Genomic DNA, 12,004 nt, shown 5'->3' with positions numbered 1-12,004 from the left:
GCTTTGAGTAGCTGGTCGTGGCGCCAGCGATAGCGACCATCAGCCAGCTTTCCCAGGCTCTTGACTGGTTGCTCCGTGATCGATGAAATTACGGTTCCTGAGATTGAGAATCGGAATTTGTCCACCCGTTTCCCCTTCTTCAGTACCATGGACCTTGACTTGGTGGGCTTGAAACTCATCCTGGCCCATAGGATGAGTCTCTCCAAACCCTGCAAGATCCACCTACACCCTGATGTTGTTGTGACGGTAAGGTCCTCTTTTCCTTCTAAAGATTAAATAAATATGCTTCTTTTTTAATTCTTGGATTTTGCAGTTTTAACAAAAGAATTTGGCTGTTCCCCCCTTAAATCTTGCATTTTCATTCATTGTTTGAACTGAAATATCTTTTTTTTAATTACATTAAATGCAGGATTTTTCATTTGAATGCAAATCTTCTGAAATGATCTTACATTTATTTTTTGGAGGGGGGAGTCATTTAATTTCAGTTTTGCTTTTATTGCTGATGTACAATTTCTGTTCTTTGAAAATGAATTAGGGAACCCTGATTGTAACCTTCGTTTATGCGTATTTACGTTAACATTTCAGTTTCATTTTTTAACCAACAGAATCATTTCTCGTCAGAGAATAAAAGTGTCGCAACTTTTATTCTGCGAATTCGACTCATCTCGACTTTCATTTGTTGGTCAAACCTACTGGAAGCACGCATGGGTTTTTGTTGTTGTTGTTGTGTGTTTGTTTATTTGTTATCACCTTGACTGTCATCATCTCTGATTCAACACTGATGTCCTGAAAGCCTGCGAGCAGTTCCAGTATGTGCTGGTTTTTGGTGCTGAAGGTGAGCAGCAGAAGCTGGAAGTCTCAAACCCTGAAGGATTTCCATCTTCTACCTCAACCGTGTCAAAGTGTCCTTCCCAAGAGCTGGAGGAGGTGTCTGGAGAGGCTGGTCTGGGACGCTCTGTTTTAATTAAAAAGCTCATTCTAGGACGGTTATTAAAGGAAGAGCTCTAGTGGAGGAAGACGTGATTAAGAACTCCTGCAAGTTCACGCTTCACAAGGATTTTTACTGTTACAGGTCACATAAACTCAAACAGGTTCACTTCTTCCTGTCCCACAAGTGGAAATAATACATTTTGTGTCTTGTCCAAACGTTCTGGGGACGCTGACTTTTCACAAGAGCACACCTTTGCCAGAGTCTCATGCAAATGCTGACACACATTTTGACACTCCGAGCGAATTTTCCGCAAAAATTCATCTTCACACTCCTGGACGTGCAACTTTCGACCACAGAAAGGGGCCAGTGAGGTGTTATTTCAGGGACTGTAAGTGGACCTGGGGGGGTTCCCGGCCACGGCAACATCTGCAGCACTAGTTTGAGGGGTGGAAAAGCAAATGAATGGACGGTTCCCTGCTCGCTGCCACACAGCCGAGTGTTGCAGCTGCAGCGTGGGGTTTCCCGGCGCTGCCTGCAGGGTCACCGCGCCCATCTCCGCGTTCGATGGCCGGACGGCAGCGTGGCAACGGGAAGGGCCGAAATTAAGCTGGGCTGAGGGGGGCCACCGTGTCGTGCACCGTCCCTGCTGGATGAACTAACGCGACTTTAAAAAACGACCCTTTTTTTTCCCTGCCTGGGCTGTGTCTTCACGACACGATTGTGGGTGTGATTTGCACCCCCCCTCCCTTCTCCGGTTGGCTGACTGAGGTTGTCAAGCTCCCCAGCCGTAGCCTGTGTTCGGGAAGGGCTGCTCCTCGGAAAACCGACGCTAGCTGTCTGGCTAGTTCGAGAGCTAGCGCTGCCCGTTGATGCGTGGATCGGAGCTATACGTCGCCCCGTGTTCCCAATCAATGCCAAACGCAAAAACAAACGCAAATTGAATTCAGGTAAGGCGAAGTGAGTCGGCGGCATCGGCACTTTGTCGTCGTCGCCATTGCAAGTTAACGGCATTTGCGCCTTAATTGTTGTGGAATCGGGCAGTACGGGGGTGGGGTACCTACAGCCATTTAGCGTGCTAGCCTTTTAGGTAGCCGCGGCTAGCTGCCGCTGAGTTTGGCGTTTTTAGCCCAAAATAGGATTAGTTGGCGTGCATCCTACAGCAGCGGGTGTTGGATTTGATGACATGGAATTGTGAAGCGCGTTGCTTTTGACAGCGGTGTCTGTAATTAGCTTGTGCACAGGTCTGTGGTCCTCCGCTGTTAGCGAGAGCTCCCGGCTGGCGCTTAGGTAACGCTGGCCAGCAAGGCTCCACACCAACGGGGGCCCAGCGGAGCTGCTCCTAGGCCTAATGTACAGTAACGAAATGGGACACTTGGTGCGGCACACTGGGTTTCATGGCGATCCAGGCGCCTTCGGCCTTAAAGGCAATGGAGTCGTTGCAGTAATGTTAACGGTGCTCCTGGTGGTTGCGGGTGATATAATGGGCACCAAGTCTCGGAAATAATTAACGCTAAATTTTGAAAAAGGGAAGTTTCAGTGGGGGGGGAGGGGGGTGAACTGCCGATTGAACTATTATCACATGGAAATATCTATAGAAAGTTTTAGTTCCTTTTCTAAAGATGAAGTAATTGCAGCCGCGTAAACACCCATTTTTAAGCCGAAGTAACAAGTTAGCACGTCGCTGCCTTCCTGCAAACCCACCGAACGGCCGCCAGTGCAACGCCTTCAACTTCGGTCAGTCATGGCACTTATTTGTCGCCGTTTTCCTCACTGAGAGTTGGGCCGTAAGTGCAGTGGATAACAGGCGTTCGTCCACTTTTTTTGGGGGGGGGGAGAAAAAAAGAATCACATCTTTAAATGCAGCTCTTGCATGTTGGACGCAAGCAGGCCATCGCCGCCCGACCTTGCAGTTTCTGCTCCTTCGGACTGTTGCAGCGCCACGGAGCCGACCCAATAGACCAATTACTTGTAATCGAATCAAGTTTACAGTTAACGAGATTGTTCGCATGCAAGTAAGAGGATTTCTGGAGGCCGACGGCGTCGGTTTCTCCGCTGCGTTGGCTGGGAAGCTAATGCTAACCCCTTAGCTGGTAATTGCGGAAGAGGTGTTGACTTTACCCCTATATGTGGCAACGGGTTAATAGGCCAGGATTTCATGAATCTGAGGACCTCGGTTGAGTCAAAGTTGATCCTGTTTTCTGTGTCTGTGGGGAACTGCTAATTGGGGAGAGGAAATGTTATTCCGGGACGCCTGTTTGTGAAGAATGGGACGGGGCCCGAGCCGACAGGCTAACTAGCAGACAGCAGCCTGCAAGATGGCGTTTAACTGCACAGGCTCAGATTTTTCATTTATACAAGTGGTGCTGGTCGTTAAACAGTTCAGCCTTTCCAGGGACGCCGTATTTCACCCTGGCAGTCCTCCCCGTGTTCGCCTCATCACGGAGCTAAACTGCACAATGTTTAAAGACTTAAATGTAGCCCTAGAACCTTGTTCTAGTCAAAGGAAGTGGCTCTAAAGCAACCACCCTGCAGCCACTCAATTTTCATGCAAACTACTACAACAGTCTACTGTTGTAGGCAAATCACAGTCATGCACACACGCTGAGCAAACCACCTATTAGCAAATCACTCCACACTTGTGTTAAAGGAGTCTCTTTTTTTTTTTTTAAACGGTCCCAACAGATGTTACAGTATGTACACCAGGCGGCTGCCAGGTTTGTGCTCAGATCCTCCGCAGTATTTGATGCCCATAACAGGATTGATTTGAATGATGGCCTGGAAATCCAGCCACTTCTTCTCAGCATGCTGTGTATAAAATAAGTCAGATTAAACTCATCCTTTTATGATCGGAGGACGTTTCTAATGCTGGCAGTGGCTCTGCCAGCTGTTTATGTTGGTGGACGTGGATGGGATTACAAGCTCATTGACTGAGGATTTTGGCTTTTAGGATTATAGCATTGCTCGGTGATATTGCTGGTTATGACCTTCTCTGTGATCCAGCTTTAGACCTGTGAAACATTGCTTTATCATTGTTCAGCAGTCCAGATTAGCAGACCCGTCCGATATGTCCCGCCGCACAGACGCATTATTTATTTTTACTGAAAATGAAGGGGGGGGGGGTCTTAAAAGTAGCCACTCGGGGCTGAAGGGACCTGGGAAGGGCAAGTGATCTCCAACTGCAGGCTGTTTGTCACTGCTCATTGTTTATCAGCAGTCAGCTGACCCCGATCAGGCGCTTGGAAAGGAGAAGTGATGAAGGAGAGGAACTCTTAAATGTAAGCGTTGGCAGAGATCGGTGGAGAAAAACATTTCTGGAACACTTGAAATAACCCAAATTATTGGAATAATCCCGACTCTCCCACAGTTTGGTTCCGAGTTACAGTTTCCACTTCTGGTCCTTGTTTGCAAAAGACCCAAGACAGGACGCAAAAACATAACCTCTTTTTTATTTATTTATATTTACATGTACATGAAATGCTGTCGAATCTTCTTTACAGCTTGAATGAGTTTTTAATCGGCGCTATAAAAGCGACTGACTGTGGAGCGCCACTGTTGCGCAACACATCAGGAAACTGACCTTAACAGCCGTAATTGTTGGCTAATGTGACTGTTTTGCGTCTCACATCTTTTCCCCCGGTTACAAGGAAGTAAACGTCCGAATCCAGCGGCTTTGCGTGGGACTGCTGTGATAAGACACATTTGCCAGTCTGCACACGATTCCCAGCGATTAATTGAATTAGCTTTAATATTTCGGCTGATTTTAGCGTCAGCTGTTTGCGTTATTGGAATTCAAATGTAGTTTAGAAGCTGTCGGCTGTCATTTTAAAGCCCTTTAGGGTGAAGGTGACATTCAGTCAGTGATATTGTAATATTCCATGACACATGAATGTATGGATTAATGAGTTTAAGAGGATAACCTGTTGGAAAGGTCAACCAATCAGATGACCTGAGGGACACTTTTTCAGTCTTGTCGTTAACCACCCGCTGACATTGGTCTCCCGTCTGGGATACACAAGGTAAGAATGCTAGAAAATACAGGTCCCAGGTGCCACTTTTGGAGCTTTCGCTGTCACGGTAATGTTTTCTTCTCCAGGAAACTTGTGTAGTCTTTCAACGTCTGCTTTATAATAGATTTATTACCGCGAACCCGATCCATCCGCAGCGTCCCCTCTTCCTGGTAACTCTGAAAGAATGAGCCGAATCAATTTGGGAGAGACGATTGAAGCACGGAGGTGTTGCCTGAGTCTTTTTTAAAGTTGGTTCTAGAGCAGCAACTCATTCCTTTCGGTTTGAATCCCTCAACTCTGAAGATATGGAAAAGAAGCAACTCTGACAGCAACAAAACATGTTAACTTGATGCATAGAATTTGTATAGATGTATTGATAATTGTGGGGGGGCGGGTCCACGTTAAATCAACAATTGGATGTCATGTAAAATTTTCCAGTCGAGCCAGGTGAGTTCATTCATTACCTGCGTCGAAGGAATGCGAGTTTACACCGAACTCTGCTTTTAGTCACCATTATCTGCTGGTTTCACTTCTTCTATTGACTTTTCTAAAGCACGTGTTTCCATGGCGATGTACAGGTCGCGTTGCCTTCACAACTGATGACTAGAACTTGTACTGGAGAAGCTTTTTGTTCCTCCGGGTAGCTGGGGCGCCGGACTCACTGCGGCACAAACCACAAGGAAACACTGCCCACAACTGTTCCAAGGGTTTATTTTCTCCATTTACAGTGAACGTGTATGCACATAAAGAGGTTTAAATGTTTCATTTTCTTTCTAAACCCAAACACGTAGAACAAAATGGGTCAACATAAATGTTGAGCACTAAAGAGAGACATTTGCTCTCCATCAGCGGAGGATATAATAATCTCTGGCAGCCATATTAAGGTGTCAAATCTAAATCTGTTGACTTCAGGACAGAAGGGGGAGGCCGTCTCCTGCTTTTTTATCACCAGCTGCGTCGGGGTTTGATTAAAAATTGATAACCAGTTGTTGGAGCTTGTGTGCGTCAGGAGCGTGTCATTAAATGGCCACGAACCTGAGATTCACAGGGTTTTCATGCTGTAAAACCCTTCAGAGCTCTAAATGCATCGGCTGGGCAGCATGTGTGAAGCAGTCACAGCCAAACATCAAGTCACTTTTCATCACCAGTGGAGACAAAACAAACATTTCCTTCGTAAGAATCTCAGGTTTGGAAGCCTTTGGGTTAGAGTTGATAGTTTTACAGCCCGTCTAAGGTTGGACATCTGCTTTGATGTTGACGTTGTGTAAAGGGAATCTCATAATCTAGTCTGTAAGATAGTCATTTCCTTCACTAAATTCTGCCAACAAACGGACCAAAAAGCCCTCCCGTCTTCCAATCAATCACATTTCTCCCTATAGGAGTTGCAGTAAAAGTCCAACTAGCTTTGCTAAATCCAGTTTAAAACAGTTGTGTTTGGAACATGCAAAGAAAAGCATGATTCCATCGATTAAAATACATTTTTAAAGATGAATACCCGAAGCTCTGTATTATAAGTAGCTTATTGATCAGTAAAACTCCGAGTAACTCGCGGATTGAGGTCAACAGGATAATGGCAGCTATGGTCATCCCCTAACTGGATTTGTCTAGCAATCTAAATTGTGTGTCGGGATTATGACACAACACTGAGGTACGAAAGTAGGGTTGAACAAAATGGGAGTCCTGATGGGCATTATTGGACCAACAAGTCATTAAAGTGATCCTAATGGAGAGACCCGGCCGGGGATTTGTTTGAGTCCATTTTAATATAAATATGACCTTGAAGTTGCATCAGAAAAGACTTGTATAGATGTTTAAAAGTGCTCGCCTCTTCTCTTTCAGATCATCACGTGTGGTCGCTGGAGTACAGTCAATAAAAAAGGAAAGAGGAGGATAATAAAATGAGTGAACTGGACCAGTTACGTCAGGAGGCTGAACAGCTCAAAAACCAGATTAGAGTGAGTAGAGATGTGTACTAATGCTGATGAAGAGGCCGAACCACAAAGTCCGCACCAATAATGTTGCATTTTTGATTTTCAGGATGCACGGAAAGCATGTGCAGATGCCACGCTATCACAGGTGAGAGGCGCCCTCTGGACGTCTGTAAAGCTGAAAAAACCTGTCTGATTTCAGCTTTTACTGTTTTACAGATCACAGCTAATATCGACCCCGTCGGGCGAATCCAGATGCGTACAAGACGAACACTGCGGGGACATTTGGCTAAGATCTATGCCATGCACTGGGGCTCCGATTCCAGGTAGAATGGCCAGAATGTACATGTGACGCACGCGCTGGTCGGTTGTTGTTACTGGTCTCATAAGTTCCTGTTTGACATTCCTGATTTCTGTTTGCACAGGCTCTTGGTCAGTGCCTCTCAAGATGGCAAACTCATTATCTGGGACAGTTATACTACAAACAAGGTTGGTTCTGTGTTTTCTGTCAGATAAATGATCATGTACTGTTTACTACATCCACCGGGGACACCTTCACAGCTGTAAAGTTGCAGTTTGAGCTTGAAGGAAAGGTCGTGACGTCATCACTGTTCACATCCACACGCAATTCACGCACTTGCTAACACTACACAGTTTTAGCCCAGTTCCAAGGTCGCTCTCTTCTTCTTGCCCTTCTCCCCCAAATTGGGGCGAGGGAGTCATACGCTTAGCGACGTACCTAGCGTGCTTAATATCTAGTCGGGTTGCAATGAAAAGAGCTGCAGACATGGCGGGTTGCTGAGCAGCAGCATCATAGTCTTTTACTTCTTTCTTTTTGTCTTTTGCCTACATTATAACGCACTTAAGGCCTAGAGAGCTCTTTTCTGCTCCGCATCCATGTTTGCAGTGATAAACATTAGCCCGTGTCACTTCCTCCCTGAGTTTTTGATACAAACTTATTTAGAGACCAAGTAGAGCAGTCGGCCGTGTCTACTGACGCAGAGCCACGTGGTGCCAACGGTCCCGTCGCCGACCAGTCATGTAGATGACCAGATGACGGACAGCTGCGCAGTGTGAACAGTACACGACTCTAAAGGTCATGTTGTGTGAGGTTTTAGCCGGAGCGCAGCTCCAACTAGCGCATCCACGGCCACAGCAGCTTTTCATCTGTCGCATGGAGAAGTTAGAAAAGAAGTACGACAAGTTTAAACACGGGAGGTGAAAGAGAGGTGACGTGTCACTGTTAATGAAAGGGAGGCAGACAGATGCACATGACAGGCTTCCCAGCAGCCACTTCCAGTTGTTGGTCTTGATAAATCAATAATGATACTTAATACAGGTTCTTGCTTGATTTCAATTGGTTTTTATCACATTCATTCTTGACCAGCAGTTATGTAATCACTTGTTGACACCACGGTTGATGTATTTGTGATTGTAGGTTCATGCCATTCCACTTCGATCTTCCTGGGTCATGACTTGCGCGTACGCACCTTCCGGAAATTACGTGGCCTGCGGTGGATTAGACAACATCTGTTCTATTTACAACCTGAAAACCCGTGAGGGGAATGTACGTGTAAGCCGTGAGCTTGCTGGGCATACAGGTGAGCACTACTGCTGTTGAGAAAAGCCAGACATTTAAACCGGTTGGCCGTATCTTTTAAAGCATTCCTGTCTGTCAGATTAGGTTGCGTGACAAAAGTTGCTCCATTTTTTCATGTAAATATTTGGAATGACTGAAGACTTCAAACCCATTGTTGCGATCTGAACGGGAGCTGTTGTGTTTCTTGGAGTTTTGGTGAAATGCCATTATTGAAACCTGTCTGTGTAAATTCCAGGATACTTGTCCTGCTGTCGCTTTCTCGATGACAACCAAATTGTTACAAGCTCTGGAGACACCACTTGGTAGGTGCCACCTTTCCCTGCTCTGAGCTGTGTAGTATACATCAGATCAAGTATCCTGATAGCCTGTTTGGTTTTCTAGTGCACTTTGGGACATTGAGACTGGCCAGCAGACCACTACATTTGCTGGACACACAGGTGATGTCATGAGCCTGTCCCTGGCTCCTGACTCCCGGTTATTTGTTTCTGGTGCTTGCGATGCCTCTGCTAAACTCTGGGATATACGAGAGGGCATGTGCAGACAGACCTTCACTGGCCACGAGTCTGATATTAATGCTATCTGTGTAAGTCATGTGTTTTTTCTTTTAAATCAACATTGCTCTGTGAGTGTTTCCTCATGCATTAAGAAGTTCTCTTGTATATTTTAGTTCTTCCCTAATGGCAATGCTTTTGCCACGGGCTCTGACGATGCCACCTGCAGGCTGTTTGACCTGCGCGCCGATCAGGAACTCATGACCTACTCTCACGACAACATCATCTGTGGCATCACCTCTGTTGCGTTCTCAAAGAGTGGCCGTCTGCTTCTGGCAGGATATGATGACTTCAACTGTAACGTGTGGGACACACTAAAAGCTGACCGTGCTGGTAGGTGGCCCAGCGCGTGCTTTTATTCCAGCCAATAGGAATGGAGAGTTTAACTAGGCAGTACCTACCTATAGCTGCGCACCCCTGTACCAAGTGAATAAATGTGCCGTCTTTATTTCAGGTGTGTTGGCAGGACATGACAACCGCGTTAGCTGCCTGGGAGTTACTGATGATGGAATGGCCGTTGCGACAGGATCCTGGGACAGTTTTCTGAAGATCTGGAATTGAAGCCTGAAGGTTTTTTTTTTTTTTTTGTCTGTTTGTAATTGAATTTTTCACACGCCCCCTCCCCCCGTTGAAGTAAGTGCTAGGTAAACATCAGTAGAACTGCGCCTTCCACAGGTACAGCCTCACCAAAATATATCGGCCGGGCTATAGTGTCTTTTGTTTTTTTGTTTGTTTTTTTAAGACAAATATCTTGTAATGTATAAAGAAAGGGACCCACCTCGTAGAGTTGTCTCATCACCCTGACCAAATGTGTTGCCTGAGATGTGAAGCACCATCAGTGATACAAAACTGAACACAACAGTAGAGGGAAGTTGCTGAAGTGACATTGCTGCTGGCAAAATTATACAAATCAGTGGGTTTTCCACAAGGTTAATCACTTGAAAATCTGGAATATTGATAAACTGGTCTTTATTAAGAAAACTTTAAGCTTAACCAAGCTCCCCAAAACTAATTAAAAGAATCAAAAAGCTGCCTGTAAATGTAAATACAATCAATATAAAGAGCCTTTAGCTATCCTGTCTCAGTTGGCGTCAGCTCTTTGCCAACTTTGTCTTTAAATGGCGGACGCTTGGCTAAATTGTAGGTTAGGTTTTAAATGTAATTTGTTTTGTTTTCCAGATGTTCTTTTAACTCCAAAGTTGACTGGAAGACCATTACAACTGCAGAATGTTCACAGCATCTTGAACAGTTTAAACTGACTCGGACACCACAAAAACGAAGGGAAACTAATGCCTTTCCTACACAAAGAAGAGCACAATTGTTTTATCACATAGTTAAAATGAAATGATCTCCTGTGGTATCAAATCAGAAACTTGTGCATTCCTTCTCGGACCATTTTTGTTACCTTGAAAGAGAACACAACACTATCATCCCATGCAAATGTGTGTGTGTGTCCTGGAAGCAAATGTTGGAGTGTAATTGTACAAATTATTTAACGTTTCCGGTTTTTTTTTTTTTCGTTTTTTTTTTTTTTTTTAAAGAATTCTCTTCTGATGGTTTGTTCTTGACGGCTTTCTTTTTGTCATTTCCTTAGTGGTTTTAGACATGTTTGAATAACAGCTTGTCTTTCTAATCCAGTTAAATCATATTAGACAAATGAGACAATGTGCAGCAAGTAATGCAACTAAAAGCTTGGATCATATTACATGAGCAGCTTTCAAAATGTCCATGATGTATTTATATACTAGCAGACCCCCCCCCATCCCCTTCCCCACAGCCTTTTGCACATGAAGAAGCTTTGCCTCTCAACTAATACTATGTTAACTAACCAAGCACATGCTCTAAGTTATGAATGCTCATTCCAGTACAAAAGGAGTTATTTTGAGTAACTTAAACATTTAACTCCATTATTTCTTGTACACGCCTTTGAATTTGGGTGGGAGCAGGGGCTGGTAAGATGGGTGCTGAGATCATTTGGGCATGGCTGGTCTTATTATGCGGATGGGAGGGTTGTGTGTTTAGTATCCACTTCGAGTGAAACACCTCACCTGACTAAATAGACACTTCCTTTGCTTGGGACTGCAGTTGCAACTCTGTGAATGAAATGTACAAATCAATGTCTGAAAATGATGGTCTGATGTTTTAAGTTAAGACATTTAATTTTGTCTGCCATGAGTTAATTTAGATGTGCATGCTCTAGACTTCCTTTCAATAATGCAAAAGCCTAGTGGTTTTTTTTTTTTTTTTAGTCAGAAAGGTGGGTTATCTGTTAACTCAGTGTAACAGAGGTCCTTTTTAAACTCCAACTCTGCATACATCAACTTATGCTGGTAATGCTAGCAGAGTAAATGATGGAAAGACTGATGATGATTGCATACTTAGTGTAAATTATGCTTACCAGTTCAACTGATGCCATTTTTGTAATTATAACAATCATTGCAAGAATTCTTTCCCTGACAAATCTTTCTCTCATCAAATTGTCAGACTCAATAGAATAAAGTCTCCCAACATTTTCTAAAAAGTGGGTACAACTAATTTTTTTGGTCTTAAATGGAAAAATCAAAGCATCTGAATGACATTTCACTGTATACAGAAGCACTTTTAAGTTGTGACATACTTTCACTCTTTTGTTCTATTTTTTTTCTCCTCGCAATGATGTACAATAAATGTGATGTATTTGTGTGGCCACAAGTGAAAATGCAATTCAACTAAGATGGATTCCCTTTTCTCTTACCATAAATATAGAGCTCTGCACCCTTATGTACCTTTTCACTTTTTGTATATCATTTCAGTCTGTTGGTGTTACACGGTGAGCTGGATGCAAGATAGATACTGTACTAAATTGTACTGTTATTGATTGGAAATGTTAATAAAAAGCTGTTTGAGATCTCCTGAATCCAACAGTTGCATCAGATGTTTTTTTTTATTGTTTGAATGTATTATGCGACTTCACATAGAGCACAGTTATTGACACTGTCTACCTTTGT

General features: G+C 44.2%; 1 protein-coding gene across 3 annotated transcripts; it reads left to right on the top strand.

Annotated features, from left to right (window-relative positions):
- Positions 1-1,436: 1,436 nt before the first annotated feature.
- Positions 1,437-11,918, top strand: gnb1b (guanine nucleotide binding protein (G protein), beta polypeptide 1b). Of its 3 annotated transcripts, none has more exons than XR_965333.2 (11): positions 1,437-1,878; positions 6,778-6,893; positions 6,976-7,014; positions 7,086-7,192; positions 7,292-7,355; positions 8,305-8,467; positions 8,702-8,768; positions 8,848-9,049; positions 9,134-9,350; positions 9,472-9,650; positions 10,197-11,918. XR_965333.2 is itself a non-coding variant. In XM_003973328.3 (11 exons), the coding sequence occupies exons 2-10, from the start codon at positions 6,837-6,839 to the stop codon at positions 9,576-9,578; spliced, it is 1,023 nt and encodes a 340-aa protein (XP_003973377.1). In that variant the 5' UTR covers positions 1,438-1,878; positions 6,778-6,836; the 3' UTR covers positions 9,579-9,587; positions 10,197-11,918. The 3 variants fall into 3 exon arrangements, 2 of the variants coding, with proteins under 2 accessions (XP_003973377.1, XP_029682938.1); XM_003973328.3 differs by having other exon boundaries at positions 1,438-1,878; positions 9,472-9,587; XM_029827078.1 differs by lacking the exon at positions 1,437-1,878 and adding an exon at positions 2,493-2,665 and having other exon boundaries at positions 9,472-11,918.
- The last annotated feature ends 86 nt before the right edge of the window (positions 11,919-12,004 follow it).

Source organism: Takifugu rubripes, chromosome 19, assembly GCF_901000725.2.
Source record: "Takifugu rubripes chromosome 19, fTakRub1.2, whole genome shotgun sequence".
Classification (NCBI taxonomy): domain Eukaryota; kingdom Metazoa; phylum Chordata; class Actinopteri; order Tetraodontiformes; family Tetraodontidae; genus Takifugu; species Takifugu rubripes.
The sequence above is the reverse complement of the archived record's forward strand: the minus strand, read 5'-3'. Positions and strand labels throughout refer to the sequence as shown.